This window comes from Carassius gibelio, chromosome B15 (assembly GCF_023724105.1).
Source record: "Carassius gibelio isolate Cgi1373 ecotype wild population from Czech Republic chromosome B15, carGib1.2-hapl.c, whole genome shotgun sequence".
Lineage (NCBI taxonomy): Eukaryota > Metazoa > Chordata > Actinopteri > Cypriniformes > Cyprinidae > Carassius > Carassius gibelio.
In genome coordinates, this window is record NC_068410.1 from 28,618,850 (window position 1) to 28,633,685 (window position 14,836).

Consider the following 14,836-nt stretch of genomic DNA (forward strand, 5'->3'; position numbering starts at 1 on the left):
ACATATATATCTACTTAATTTCACCGCTGCGAACAGTGGAGACAGTGTGATAACTAAATTCCTTGATTCCAAAAAAAAAGATTTTTTTTTTTTTTTTTTTTTTTTTTTTTTTTTTTAATGCAACACCTATCTATGCGCGAACGCACAGATAAAGACAGGTGACCGAGTCCCCTCCGCTGCGAACAGCAGATCACCAGGTAAACAAAAAAACCTCCTTTCAACTGATGTGGATATAGAGCAAAAGTTACTCACCACATCCGTACGCTTCTTAAGCGTCAGAATACAATCCCTACAAAACAATTTTAACATGAATCAAATTCGTTAAATTGTAATGTAAATAATACCAACCACTCACCTGAAAATATAGAAGAAAAAGGAAAGAAATACCGCAATCCTCAGGGGCACCAGGCGCCTGCACTATAGTGACGGATTGAATGGGTACAGATTTCCAAATAACAGCGTATACACGCGGATTTCCTCCAAACCGGTCTCTAGAGAGGCGAGAAAGGCAAAGAGAAAGTGTTCGGTTCATCCGGATGTTTTATAGGGAACCAACCACTAGGGGTCAGTCACCTGACATTGTTTACATTAGGTCTCGAGGAGAGCTGGCAGAATGGCGTCATTCAAGGTAAGACCGTGGTGACGGTCTGAGTGAGGTCGAAATAGATCCACGGTTCCCTGAACAGGGAACGAGATGCTGCAGTGACGTCACTGGCTATGTGAACACCCCTCGGTGTGACGAATGTCTGAAGCCTATAGGTGTGTTCGACATCGACTGCGGCTGGATGCAACCGATCGGCGAGAGTAGCCGCGTGCAGGTGGGGAGGAGCTGAAAACGGGGATATGAAGCCGGACACGTTGTGGCTCCCGTAGTTTGCTGCAATTACGTCAGTCATGGCAGATCACGTGGCGATTGCTTACTTGATCGCGTTTAATGTGTGTATAAGTGGTGTTTTGGAAGGGTCTTGAATGTTGTTAAGTTGAAGTTACAGCAAGTTGTTAGCAGTTTGCTAACCACATGCAGGTGAAGTATAAACACAGCAAAATAAACTAAAGAATATGAAGAAACCAAACAAATGGAGGAACATAATGTATTATGTATCATTTGTATAGGAGCATACATTTATGACCACATTAGATTGTATGCTTTTAAGATTAACATTTTAGTTCTTAAAAATGCTCATTTGAATAGGTTATGCTGCTGAATACTGTAAAAGGTCTGTATAAAAAAGAAAGTCATGCAAAATAAACACACACAAACTTTATATTAACAATAAAGTAAATACAGTAAAACAATATTTAATAAATATGATTTATAAGATGAAGACGACATAAAAACGTATTGAACTGTTTTAAAAGTCCATATGAGAATTTCTGAAACTGAAGCCGACTCGCAATAAACTTGAAACGCACGTCATCTGTGTCATCAGTGAATCCAGCCAATCGTGGATCAGTTGTGTCGTCATCAGAATCTGTGCAGCCGCTCTTCAGAAGCTGCGCTGGCTGAGTTCTCCGGCTACTCTCGAATCGCTCTCGTGGTACTTTGACGGCACACGTCACAGTCACGTGGCGTCAGCGCTGTATCAAGTCGGAAAAAATTTCTAACCGGCATGCACTGCTTCAAGTCAGCCGACGATCGGTTTGCGCAAAACTGCATGAAGTCGAACAAGCCTTTTACCAACCCGCCAATCCTATTGGCCAAATAGCACTTGGCACCCCAGGTGCCCCCCCATAAGATGTCTTGTGATTGGTTCATTTTATGGCCAATCAGTCTATAGACTCTAATGAAGTTCGCAATTCAAAGAAGTGCAGCGTCGTCAGAGAAACAACGCTCATCGTGATCTTGGACTTTTACTTTATCAAGTGTGGGAAGTCGAGACACTAGTGATGGGAAGTTCGGATCATTATACCGACTCGTACGTTTGAATCGCATTCAGCAAAATGAACAAATCTTTTTTCGAGTCATTTCGTTAATTTTATCAAAATGTAATTAAAATATTACGTGTTACTTCCCCAACACATCTAGTACTTACGCAAACGTTGATCACACTACAAACAATACAAAACTAAAATGCTATAAAGATTAATTCATTCTTTACCTGGGTCTTCAGTCTGTGATTAACTCACCTCTTGTCTGACAAGTCTTCGGGTTCAAATCATTCCTTAATCACAGATCCACGCGCTATTTCTGACATTTCTGTCACTGCGTTACTGTTTCTCGAGGATCTGTGGTGTTATTATTTTATAAATAAATAAAACCTTTTTATAAATAAAATATTGATTAATTTGTCTTTTTGACTGTCTATCAGTAAATAAAAATTATGCTATATAATAATATAATAATCCAAGTTTTTATAGCCTAGTTTTATCTTTAATCCAATTTTGAGTTTGCTGGTATAATAATTGCTTTTCCTAGGCAGACTTGACAAATTGGTCTAATATATGTATAAGATGCTTGCTAAAAAAGGACATGATGACATAAATTAAAAGCAAATAACATTTTGAATCCTAATAAACAAGTAACACTACAGTACTATAGTCTAATCTGAAGGGTGAACTCAAAAGACATAAATCATACAACAAGGTAATTTTTGAAGATTAGAATCCAATGTAAAAAAAAAAAAACAAAAAAACAAAGTGATGTCGCTGTAATAGAGACGACTTGTTCTTCCCTAGTGACATTAAAGATTCGAATCGTTCAAGAACAATACATCACAAGACACCAAACAAAGAGCTGGTAGGTAACCTTTCATGTATGGTTTAATATGTTTGTATGGTTTTCTCAGATCAATGTTTTTACCCCGTCAGGCTCTGCTCACGTTGGTCGTGGTTGATTTCAATCGAATGTTCAGTCAACGTTTAATAAAAAACAATAAAAGTAAAATACGCTGGGCGGTATCAAACAATTTACAGTCATGTTGATTTGCATATTTTGTATCCGTTTATTTTGTGACAGTGACCACATAGCAAGATTGCACCAAATGACAATATGCGCAGAATGTTCCATAATAATAATTGTCTGGTGACACGTTACTTGTTAATGCATGAGAGTAAGTCAGTTAGATAGTCAGTTAAATTGTCAGGCCTAACTTAGTCATTTACACGTGAAATGACATGGATGCATTTCATTCACATTTTGATTTTTTTTTTTTTTTTTTGAGATTGAGAATAACAGACACACATAAGTGTTTCTTTTGAAGTCAGGGAGGACAGCAGTGCCAAGCCATGAAAAGATGTAAATATATAGGGAGTTTCTTTCAAATAAAAAATAAATAAAATTGATTTATTCTAAAATTTAACTTAATAGATATATACAGGGATGATAAAAAACGAAATCAAAAATGTGCTTTATTACTGCATTTGTTTACAAGTAACTTTATTCAATTAAAAAAAAAAATCAATAGGATTTACGTAGCCTAATATACTGTTTTTTTTTTTGGTCACTTGCGGCCCCCCGATTTGGAGGCAGTGCCCCAGCATGGCCCCCCCCCCACTGAAAATGCTCTAGACACGCCCCTGCTCGTTCCCTATTCAGGGAACCGTGGTTACATACATAACCGAGATGTTTCTTTTCATAGGTCACTTTGATGCTGTGGTGACGTCACCGGCTATGGGAATGCTATACCATCACGCCTGACATACCTAATAGTTGGAATCCAAGGAAAGCATCTGCTCAAGCAGACAGAACCCGGGAGCCAAGAGCCATCCTCACATCCAGACTGTAAAACTTGACAAAAGTGCTCGGTGAGGAACATCCTGCCGCAGCACAGACATCATATAGAAGAACCACTGAGAAAGCTTGTGAGGAAGCCACTGCTCTCGTGGAATAAGCTCTAATTCCTAAGGGCGAAGCGAGTCCACGCGCCTCATAGGCTAAAGATATAGTCTCCATCAGCCAATGTGACATGCGCTGCTTTGTGACAGCATGGCCTCCATTTTGTGTCCTAACAGACAAATCTGGTTGGACTCACGCCATGAAGCTGTTCGATCAACATAAGTCTTCAGCGCTCTGACAGGGCAAAGACTCAGATCTCCTGACCCCACCTCTGCAGGGGATAAAGCCTCTGCTAACACTGCTGGAATTAACGAATCGGAGAAAAGCATACAAGCTGGTTCTGGGCCAATTGTGAGCTAACTCATCCAAGCCCAGGGGCGATGGAGGGCATAAGGAGAATCACAGCGGGCAATTCGTAGTCATGCTCGACGCGAATAAGTCCACTCTTGCTTGTCCAAATATTTGCCATAAAAGGCTCACCGTTTGGGGGTGCAACCTCCATTCCCCCTTTTTCATTTTTTGAGTCTGTCTGGATAGCAAATCCACTCCGAAGTTCAAACGTCCGGGGACTTGAACCGCTCAGATCGACAGAAATCTGTTCTGAGACCAAAGAAGAATATTTCTCGCCAGCCTGCACAAGGGGCGAGAGCCTAATCCTCCTTGATAATACAGATATGACACAACCACTATGTTCCCAAATCCCCAGCCGAGCTCCAGCTGGAAGGAATTCGGTTGACATCCATTGCCTTATTGACATAACACACCTCTGTGTCACCGGAATCGTCCGATGCGGAAGACAACGGGGTGAAATGTTCCGGCTTGTCGTCCACCACTGAAAGGGTGCATATGAAGTAAGCCCAGATGGATTACAGGGGATGCCGCTGCCATTAGACCTAAAAGTCTGAGGCACAAACTCACCGTCACTGTGCGACCAACTTTGAAGTGACGTACGCATGACGCGAGAGACTGAGCGCGCGAGAGAGATAGTCTTGCTGTTATCGCGCAAGAGTCAAGTTTATTCCAGAAGGTTATCCGCTGAGAAGGAATTAAAACACTCTTCTAGAAATTCGTGCATGAGCCCAGGCTGTTTAGATAATTCAGCACAAGATCCCGATGGGAGTGTGCTTGAGTTTGCGATTGTGCTTAACACCAGCCAATCATCCAGGCAATTCAATACACAAATGCCCTGGAGCCGCAACAGGGCCAGAATTGGGTCCATGCATTTCGAAAATACTCGATGAGCCAAGGCTAAGCCGTAAGAAGAACTGAACGGTGTATCGGTGACGAATTGTGCGTAACACCTATAGTGAAAATGCCGGGCAAGTGCTACCTTGTGGCCCATAGAACGTAGTGGTTTCCAAGCCTCCGCCTGCAGCGTTCCCACATGCATTAACATCCGAGCACAGAAAGCTCACAGCGTCCGTAAGCAAGGAAAGCGCATGTGTAAAAGTCACTACATTTCGTTGTGTCTAATCCTGAAGCGTATCCGTGGCAGAATTAAATCCAACAAAATGAATATTGGGCCAGGCCTCTAGTGTGATAACAGCAGCTGTGTGAGCCATCATAACAGGCTGTCTTAGTCAGCCTTTTGTGCCGTCCCTCAACTCTGAAGGCTGGATTGTGCAGAGTATCTGAGGTGGCGCTCAAGTGATAGCTCGTTCCAATGATGCTGCGAGGCAGTCAGTGTTAGAGGCGTGGAGACTGTAGTGAGAAGGCTGGATGTGCATTAGTGGTCCAACAGCGCTCTCTAATGGAGGCACAGTCCCTGGCGAACAGAAAGGAAGCACATGCGTCAAAGTTGCTACGTTTCGTTGTGTATAATCCTGAAGCGTATCCACGGCAGGATTTAATCCAACAAGATAAACATCGGGCCATGTCGCTAGCAAGAACGCGGCAGCTGTGAGCCGTTCATAAACTGGTCGTCTTTGTCAGACTCTTGTGCCATCCCTCAAACTCTGAAGGCTGAATTTGTGCAGAGTGTCTGAGACTTTAGGCCGCGTCCGAGTTCGGCGCAATCCGTTTGGCTAGAGAGTTAGTTCACCAGTGGCATCGCTGTATAACAGCAGTCCGCCATGTCAGCAATGGTGGCGAAACCCGCGGTGTTCGAGACGTGCGCTGATTAAAGCTGCTCCCAGGACCTCAAAACCTCTTGGTGGAGGTCCGTGAGAAGGGTAGCGGCTCACGGGGGGGTGTTGGGGTGTAGTTTATCCACCACTCGGGTAACCACATTAAATAGCTCACTGAGGAAGGGGAGGCGCTCTTCTCCTGGGAGGGAGATAACCGCATGTGCCGGCCAGACCCTAATCTCAGTTTGCAGCCGTGGTTGGACAAACATAGTTTGAAAAAGCAAATCTGCTGATTAACACGCTCGAGTGGGGGAGAGCGAGCAAGTGGAAAAACTCCAGTGCATCACTGTATTCATAGTCAAGCCGCACATATCGCCCCAAACCACCACCTCGTGTGGGGCCTCGGCGACCGCAGAAGCGAAACGGTGAGGATTAGACGCGAGGCGACTTATAGAAATACACTCCAGAGCGCGGATTCTTTTCTTTTTTTTTTTCTTTTTTTTAGCCGTAGGCTATCACGGAGAGAACATGTAGAGAGGCTGCTAACAAACCTCACATGAGTGCCTCTTCTTTATCAAACCATTATATGGCTCTTACCTTTGGTTGACTCATCGCGTCCGCAAAGAGGAGTTACACACTGCTCGAAGAAAAAATAGCTGAGAACGTGAGATGGTTTCCATAGGGCACAGATGATTCGCTTCCCTGAAGGAATCAAATCTGAGCGAAATAGCGCGGCACTCAGGTATACGATGCATACGCATGCGTAGAGCGTGCCAAGTGCTATTTGGCCAATAGGATTGGCGGGATGGTATAGGGCTTCAGACATTCATCACACCGATGGGTGTTCCCATAGCCGGTGACGTCACCGCAGCATCGAAGTGACCTATGAAAGGGAACCCACAAGACACGTTCATTATCAAGCACATGTATGAGAAATGAATGCGTTCTTCAGAATTTTCAACCAGGTTAAGTTAATAAACATTTCTATTAATTTTTTTATCGCTTATCGCAAATACTCCGTTCTGTCTGTTTAAAATGGCGAAACTCCGAGCATGTACTTTGACTTCTCGTTTATGACTAGAACTATGATCCCATCATGTCACATTCAAGCCAAGCTACAACTCAATCACTTCTCGCATTCTTTGTTTTATAATTGTTCATATTAAATGTGTTAAATTGACACTCATGGTAATGAATTAGCCACCAGCTATCCGTATTGTTGTCAAGAAATCACATAATCGTATATTAATATCAGATTTTGTTTCGGTACATTCCTAGTGTTCACTCTGCATGAGTTTGTTTCTTGTGTCCTGTAGGGGGCGGTACTGCTATTTGCAGCTTTAGTTTTGTGTTTAGTGTCTGGTGCCAGTGGTTACTCAACCCAATCTCTGCAGCTACATCCACATAACTACATCACTTTAATTCGCAGCTTTACAGATTCACTTTTGTGCCGTTGAAAAACCTTTTTATTATAGAGAAAAGTTAACACTGTCAATAATAATGTCATCTATTAATAATATTACACTATACAGATGACACTGCTAAAGCTTCTTTATAACAACATAGCAAAAATTATTTCATCATGCCAACCAACCAAGCAATGATCTGTTACTAAACAATTTAACCATTAATGACTGAGAGTGTATGTTGAACATTTTGTAAAGTAAAAGTCTTAATTAAATTGAGAAAATGAGAATTAAAACAGGAGATTTAATTCACTAATCAGCATACTTCTGCTTAAATCAGATTGGTGAGGGTGGCATGATTTGGCCATGCCATCTGTCCAGTTAATCAACTTTACCTCTTACTTACTCCTGTTTTTATAAATAGAACATCCTGAGCAGATGGCTTCCAGTGAAATGTTTTCAACAAAGAGTATTTATAAATAGTAACTGTTTCCAATCAGTCACATTTTTTTTTTTTACTGTATACTGTTTGTTTTTTAAAAAAATGTTCAACATTAAAACTGTTAGCCTTATAGTCTAAACTAAGATTGTACAAAAATAATAAATGTTTATATAAATTAAAATATCAAATGAGAAACATTTTACTTAAACCAATAAATACTTAATACTGCAAAATTAGCAATATTTCAGAATGTTCTATATTTAGCATCAATTGATATCATTTTATTTGGCTGTATATTGCAGGGGATGTTATTTAAGAAGTCCCAAGAATCTCAAAAGAATTCATCATGTAATCTGTTTTGGAAATAGTTAATAGTCTGAAGCCAGATTTACTATAACAGGACACTGATCTTTGATAGTCTGATTGATTTATCCTCTGCATTTAATCTCTGTGAGGTTGCACTTTGTGTTCCTGAATGGCTCATGCACATGCCAGTGAAAGCTCATACAGATCAGAGATCAGGGTCGCAGATGGGTCAACTTTGTTGGATAAACATGACACTTGGGGTTGAGTTAGAAATTAATCTTTAGCTTTGGCTGAAAATGGTTAAATGCCAATGAAATATCCCTTTTAATTAATTAATTAATTAATTTTTAATTTTTTACTAGTTTTAATCACAGCTACTGACATGCAGTATTAAATAATAACATTTATTGTCTGTAAAATGTCATTATTTAACAAAAAACTTGACAATTGTGTCAAATAATATGAAAACAATTAATGTAATTTTGTCAAGTTTTGCAAAAAGTTTATTTTTCTTGTGTGTACTTTAAATCATGCTAACATTATATATATGTAAAACTATAAAAATGTTAAAACATTACTAAATGTATTCTATGGAGATTCTAGATGATTGTTATTGGTGGTTGTTGCACAGTGGAACAATCTGTCTGATCATTTAGAGATTTAATTGCACACCTCTTCTCAACAAAGTATAATAGAAGTCTGAAGCACAAATGGGGGCAGGATGAGTTCACAGAAATGTCAAACTCTAAATGCAAAAAATGATAATAGTACCATCCACTTACCTTAATTACTTCTTAGACATTGATTTAGGAGAGCCCAGCTATATTTGGCCCCTTGATACAGATTGTATCTCTTGATACAGTTTGAATTATTTCTTAAAATATCCTTCACCCTAGTTACGTTCCACATTGAACTTTGCTGGACTCAAAAATAGCCTTCTCTAAAGGGTTTCCCTTGACAAGAACTCTGCATCCCAAGAAAATTAAAACAAAAACAAATATCACCCCGGGCGGGGTTTTCTCAGAGATGCCAGGAACATTTAAGCTTATTGGCCAGATCTTGACCTTTCCATGGAAAGTGATTTATCATTCTACGCTAAGCCCTTGCAGACAAGGTCAGGAAGTTCGTGAACATGGCGAATCATGACCTCCAAAGGGGGAGGGGTAAGTCCATCTGGAGATTTTCCGGTTTCCCTCTTTGACAGCCATAGATGTCCTTTAGTTCTTGGAAGATTTCAACAGTTATCCAATTAAAGTGTTATCTCTCCTTTTAGTTGTCTAGTCTATAGGGCTTTAGACTCTGTGCCGTCATCAACAGTCAATCCTGGATCGGAGCAGCAAACTGTTCACAGCTCATACTCAGTAAACTGCAGCTACTGCTGGACTTCTGGATCTGACTGACCAATTCTACATTTCATTTACAAAGAGGCTTTCTGAGGAGGTATGGGTGCCCACGGATCCAGCCTGGATGAAGTCTTGGCTGAGGACATGCACCACTGGTACAACAAGTTCATGAGGGAATCTCCATCAGGTCTCATCACGCTCTTCGAACTCAAGACCATGCTGCAGATGCAGGGGATGACTGAGGAGGCCAACAGCTATGTGGATCAAGTCTTCTTCACCTTTGACATGGATGGGGTGAGAGAAATGTGTGAATGGAACATTTAGGGATGTTATGCAGATTGGTAATTTAGTTGATCTTAAAAGACACCAAAATCTCTTCATGTTTGAGCAAGAATACATTTTTAATGCATTATTTTGTTAACCAAATTAACAAACCAAATTAACCAAGATAAAAGTCATTATTGTGGCAAACAAATAAACCGTTAGATCATCAAACAGGATTTATATATCACTGAACATAAGCCTATTAATGTCCTACAGTCAACAGGAATCCATTTTACAATATAAGCGTCTTAATCCAAAATATATTCTTCTTTATGTTTTGGAGCTCCGGACACACTTAAGACAGCATTTTTCTCGAATGAAAACTTTTTGAAGTAGTAACGTTTTGAAAACAGCATTTTCAAGCGTTGTGTTGCAGTTGATGAAAAGTGAAGTTTTCGAAAACTGATCCACGTTTAGTCATGGCACGTTCAACACATAATGTACCCAATAATCAACAGAATATATCTATGCTTTCTATTCTGTTTCATAGTGTTGTTAAAGATAAATGATACATATATTTCTGACCGAAAAGTTGCTGTTCTATGGAAAAACATGAAACTTTCTTATTAGACCATTGACCTGGACACACAGAGTGAGTGGTGGAATATTTTGCTAATAAAATGATGTGAGAACTTGTCTGGTCTGTCAGTTTTATCAAAGTTATTTTTTATCACGTTTTATGCTTACGCAGTAAGGTGCTTTAGGCATTTTAAAAATACTATTAAACATCTATTAAAAATACTTTAAAGCCCATACTTAGTTTTTTATGCATATTTAGTTGTGCATGATGCAAATGTCATCATTAACAATGAAGGTGTGGGGTCAACATCGTTTGTTGGTCCTGGATCAACATTATTGTCCAAAAACCTACCCCTAAACTAACCAATAAGTTATCCCTAAAATCAGTGTGAAATGATAGCTGAATAACAAGGGTGTAGAAGCACCTAACTTTGGTTGTAAGCCTACAACTGATATTTTCTGATTGGTTAATTGGAATGTTGTTCCAGGATCAGTAAAGGTGTTGTTCCAGGAACATGCTGTACTCTGTGAATTCACTGTAGGGGCTTAGTCAGATTTTTCTAACCATGTGCATTATGTATGCTCAGATTGCATATGTGCCACTTTTTGGTAAGAAAAATGGTCAACATAAGTTTTATTCAAGTACTTTTTTGAAACCTGCTGGTATAAGTGCAAGTACATTTTTATTAATAAAATGTTATTGCTTGCGGATGGTGTGCATGGACATAGACTTTGCTGGTGACCCTATATTTTTTAAACTGAAGATACCTGCATTCTGTTCTGTTATATTGTGCTCTACTTGTTCAATGCAAGAATGCATCCTCCTTGAAAGGCTCTTTTAAAATTCATGTTATAATTTGTACATATTATATATTCATATATATGTCTTTCTTTTTCCTGTTTTTTTCTTCCACAGGATGGCTATATAGATTTTGTAGAATACATTGCAGCTGTAAGTCTTCTACTGAAAGGAGAGATAAACCAGAAGCTGAAGTGGTACTTCAAACTCTTTGATCAGGACGGAAACGGCAAGATTGACAGAGATGAAATGGAGACAATATTCAAAGTAATAAATCCATTTTTTCTTTATTCACTGTTTCCTCTTGTGTACGATCACTGCTCCAGACTACAGTTCAGTTTTAAAGGAGCACTCAGTTATATCATCTCATAATAGCTATGTTTTTCAGTTACATGCCATAGTAGAAATTCACATATATCACATTTATTCTTCAAGCAAAAGTTTCCAGTATTGTGGAGATAAACCAAGTAGTATTTAACTGATTTTGTGGTCACAACATGAAAACCTCCATGAGGCAACCCACTCCATGTAGAATAAAATATTTGTTTTCAAACTTGATATGACTCTTGTCATGAGGACCTACATCATTAAAAAAAATATTTTTCACACTTTCTGTTATTTCTTCTTGTGAAAAACTGATGAATGTCTGTGTATCTTTAAATAGAATATTATAGTAGCAACTTTAGAGAAAGTATTTTGTATTTGTATGTATTCCAAGACAGTGATTTGTATTACACCGTGTCAGTAAGACAGTAATGTTAGTAAAGGAATAAATATTATTATTTTTCATCTTTGCGCAGGCCATCCAGGACATTACCCGGAGTTATGACATCCCTCCAGACGATATCGTGTCTCTGATCTATGAGAGGATCGATGTCAATAATGAAGGTGAGAGCTTCTAGATCATATTAACCTGCAACGTAATATTTCAACTGGAATATTTTATTTGGAAAAAGTTGTCCTGTTGTCCACTGTATTGTTTACTGTGCTTTATGCTCTGTGTTGCATTCTACGAGTCTTTTCTGCTCAGGATTAAACCTGCAAGCTTTGTATAGTATAATCAGCCCCAATCTAAAACCATTAGGCTAACACCACTACTGCAATTAACAAGGGTCAAGGTTAAGATATATATTTTTTTATAGAACTAGGAAAACAACAAGGTTACGTACTAAAATGAATATTTATTACAGCATCTATATACAGAGAACAAATTCCTGTGGTAAGATGTTAGGTCAGTCTACATCAATATAATAATAAAAATAAACAATAATGTAACCAATTACATTTTGGAATCATATTGTGCATGTCTAGATCATTCTGTTCTTTTTCTTTTCTTTTCTTCATGTTACGTTAATCTGTTCAATATTATGTTATCATTTTTATTTACTATATTTTATAACTATATAATATATATAATTTTTTTCTTATTTTAATTTTGTGTTTAAATCTGACCTGGAAAGGATTCACTCTTATAATCGAATGCCTTTACCTTTGCAGGTGAGTTGACGTTGGAGGAGTTCATCACAGGGGCTAAAGAACATCCTGATATCATGGAGATGCTCACCAAGATGATGGACCTCACCCATGTCCTGGAGATCATAGTCAATGGGCAGAAAAAGAAAGGAGTGACTGCCAGTGTTTGATGCTTTGCACAATAAATGGTTCCCATTCTGATTTAAGATGATCAGCTGTGTGGTTTACAAGCATAAACCAGACCTAACAGATGCTTGCAGCATCTCAGAGGTGGACACAAGTGATCATCATTTCTGATTGTCTTTCATACACTTTCTCTCTGTCGTTGTGCCTCCAGATGTTAGCGGAGCTCTCACTTACCCTTCTTCATTTAACTGAATCACTTCTACAAGTCTGAAAATGTCATTCTTGCAGGCAGAAATGACACAAGAGGAGATGAATCCATGGTGTAATGGATCGTTTGTCCTATTTGCTGGCGTGTTAAGCAAGTTCTTAGCAATGAATGTGCTCGATGCATGTATAGTGACCCTAAAATGTATATGGACATTTTAGCCTTAGTTAGGATGTATCAATGTCTAATAAATTATTAACAGGACATTAATATGACAGGCATTTTAAATGTGACTTACTTTTTAAGTGTCCAAATACAGTTCAGGGGACAGTTTGTAGGGAGGGTCCAGTGTCATAAATAATTGTACAGTTTTTCTATTGCTGTATGTAATCTTCATTTTGACTTTTGACATTTTGTGCTAAATTATTTAGATATCTCTACAGGTCTACTGTTCTAACTTGTAACCAATGCCTTACATAAATAAATGCAGTATGCTGCACATTTGGACTGTATTTCCTGTCTGACTATTACCATTACTTTTACTCAGAGAAGAGTAATTATTTTAATAAATAAATTATTCTTTAAAAAATATTGTTTCAAATCATGAATTATATTTTTAAGTGAACAAAAGCAAAAAAAAAAAAAAAAAAAGTCACCCCCAGTCTTTCCCTGGTCATACACACTAAAAATGTATATACGGTAATATATCAATAAACATGGTTGACGGTTTTATTTAATTCAAATATTGTTTGAAATTTACTATAGGCATACTTCTAGGTCAAATGAGTGCATTACCGCCACCTATCTCTCAAGTGAACCGTTGACACTCTATCTACAATCTCAATTAGGAGTGTCAATGGTCCACTTGAGAGATAGGTGGCGGTAATGCACTTATAAGTCTGCGATCGGCCACAATGCAGAAGAAGAAGAATTCTTCAAGGGCCTTCACTAGAGTTCGAACAGTTCAAAAAACAAAAAACTATATAAATACTGTTCAGTTTCTGGCACACAATGATCGGTTTGTGCAAGAAACTGAAAAGTATTTATAAAAATTAATTTAACCTCTGATTCACGCAATGTCTGAACTGTAAGAACCCTTGTGAACACGCATTCACAGCAGCAGGCGCTTGAGGCATTCTTCTTTTTCTTGCATTGTGGCAGATCGCAGACTTATAAGTCCATTACCACCACATATCTCTCAAGTGGACTATTGACACTCTATCTACAATCTCCACTTGAGAGATAGGTGGTGATAATGCACTTATAAGTCTGCTATGCACCATAATGCAAGAAGAAGAAGAAGAATGCCTAACGCTGCATGTTTTTTTTACTCTCATAGATTCTGTTACCATTTGCCAAGTATTGTATGACTGAGAGACAGGCAAAAAACACAGGCAACAGATAATAAAAGATTAAAATGGGAAAAACAGGATTTGACCATCTTTGATTTTACTGTTGTGATCCACGTCCTCAAGCACCATTTTGACTAGTTCAGCTCCCGGCTTTATCATCGGTCGCCGCTCAATGTTGTGAGAACATGACTGCCCCGACTGAATATCTCCTCGTGTTTGTTGCAAAAAACTGATTTGAGGCATGCAGTACTTTGTGTTTTGCCCTCTGGTTTCTTTTATTTATCCTCCACTTCCTTTTTTCCAGATTTTTATCTCTTTTTGTCAGCTCAGAGACACTCTTTTATCTGCCCATTTTCCTTTTTCTTTTTGCACCGTTCCTTTTCCTTCCTCAGATACACTGCATACCTCTCTGGGTCTTTTCTCATTTCCTCTCTGCATTTCTTTTATCTTATTGTTGATGAATTTGGTCTCATCAAATATAAATACATTGATAAAATGTGATAATAAGAGCTTTTTTTCATTGTTGCGGTAAGGACTAAAAAAAGTGTGGGACAGGCACATTTAGTTGAAAAAAATCATAAAATTAATCAGTAAATAATACAAAAAATTAAGATGCTGTAAATTAATATGTAGCCTTTATTAAACAATTTCATTTGAAATAATGTCAAGTTGTAATTCAATTAGCTTATTTTATGTATCT

The 14,836-nt window shown here is 38.5% G+C and overlaps 1 protein-coding gene across 1 annotated transcript; it reads left to right on the forward strand.

Annotated features, from left to right (window-relative positions):
* The first annotated feature begins 9,226 nt into the window (after positions 1–9,226).
* Positions 9,227–13,283, forward strand: LOC127972211 (guanylyl cyclase-activating protein 1). The gene is made up of 4 exons (XM_052575555.1): positions 9,227–9,632; positions 11,098–11,247; positions 11,781–11,868; positions 12,478–13,283. Exons 1-4 carry the CDS (start codon positions 9,438–9,440, stop codon positions 12,621–12,623), a joined length of 579 nt encoding a protein of 192 aa, XP_052431515.1. The 5' UTR covers positions 9,227–9,437; the 3' UTR covers positions 12,624–13,283.
* Positions 13,284–14,836: the final 1,553 nt, after the last annotated feature.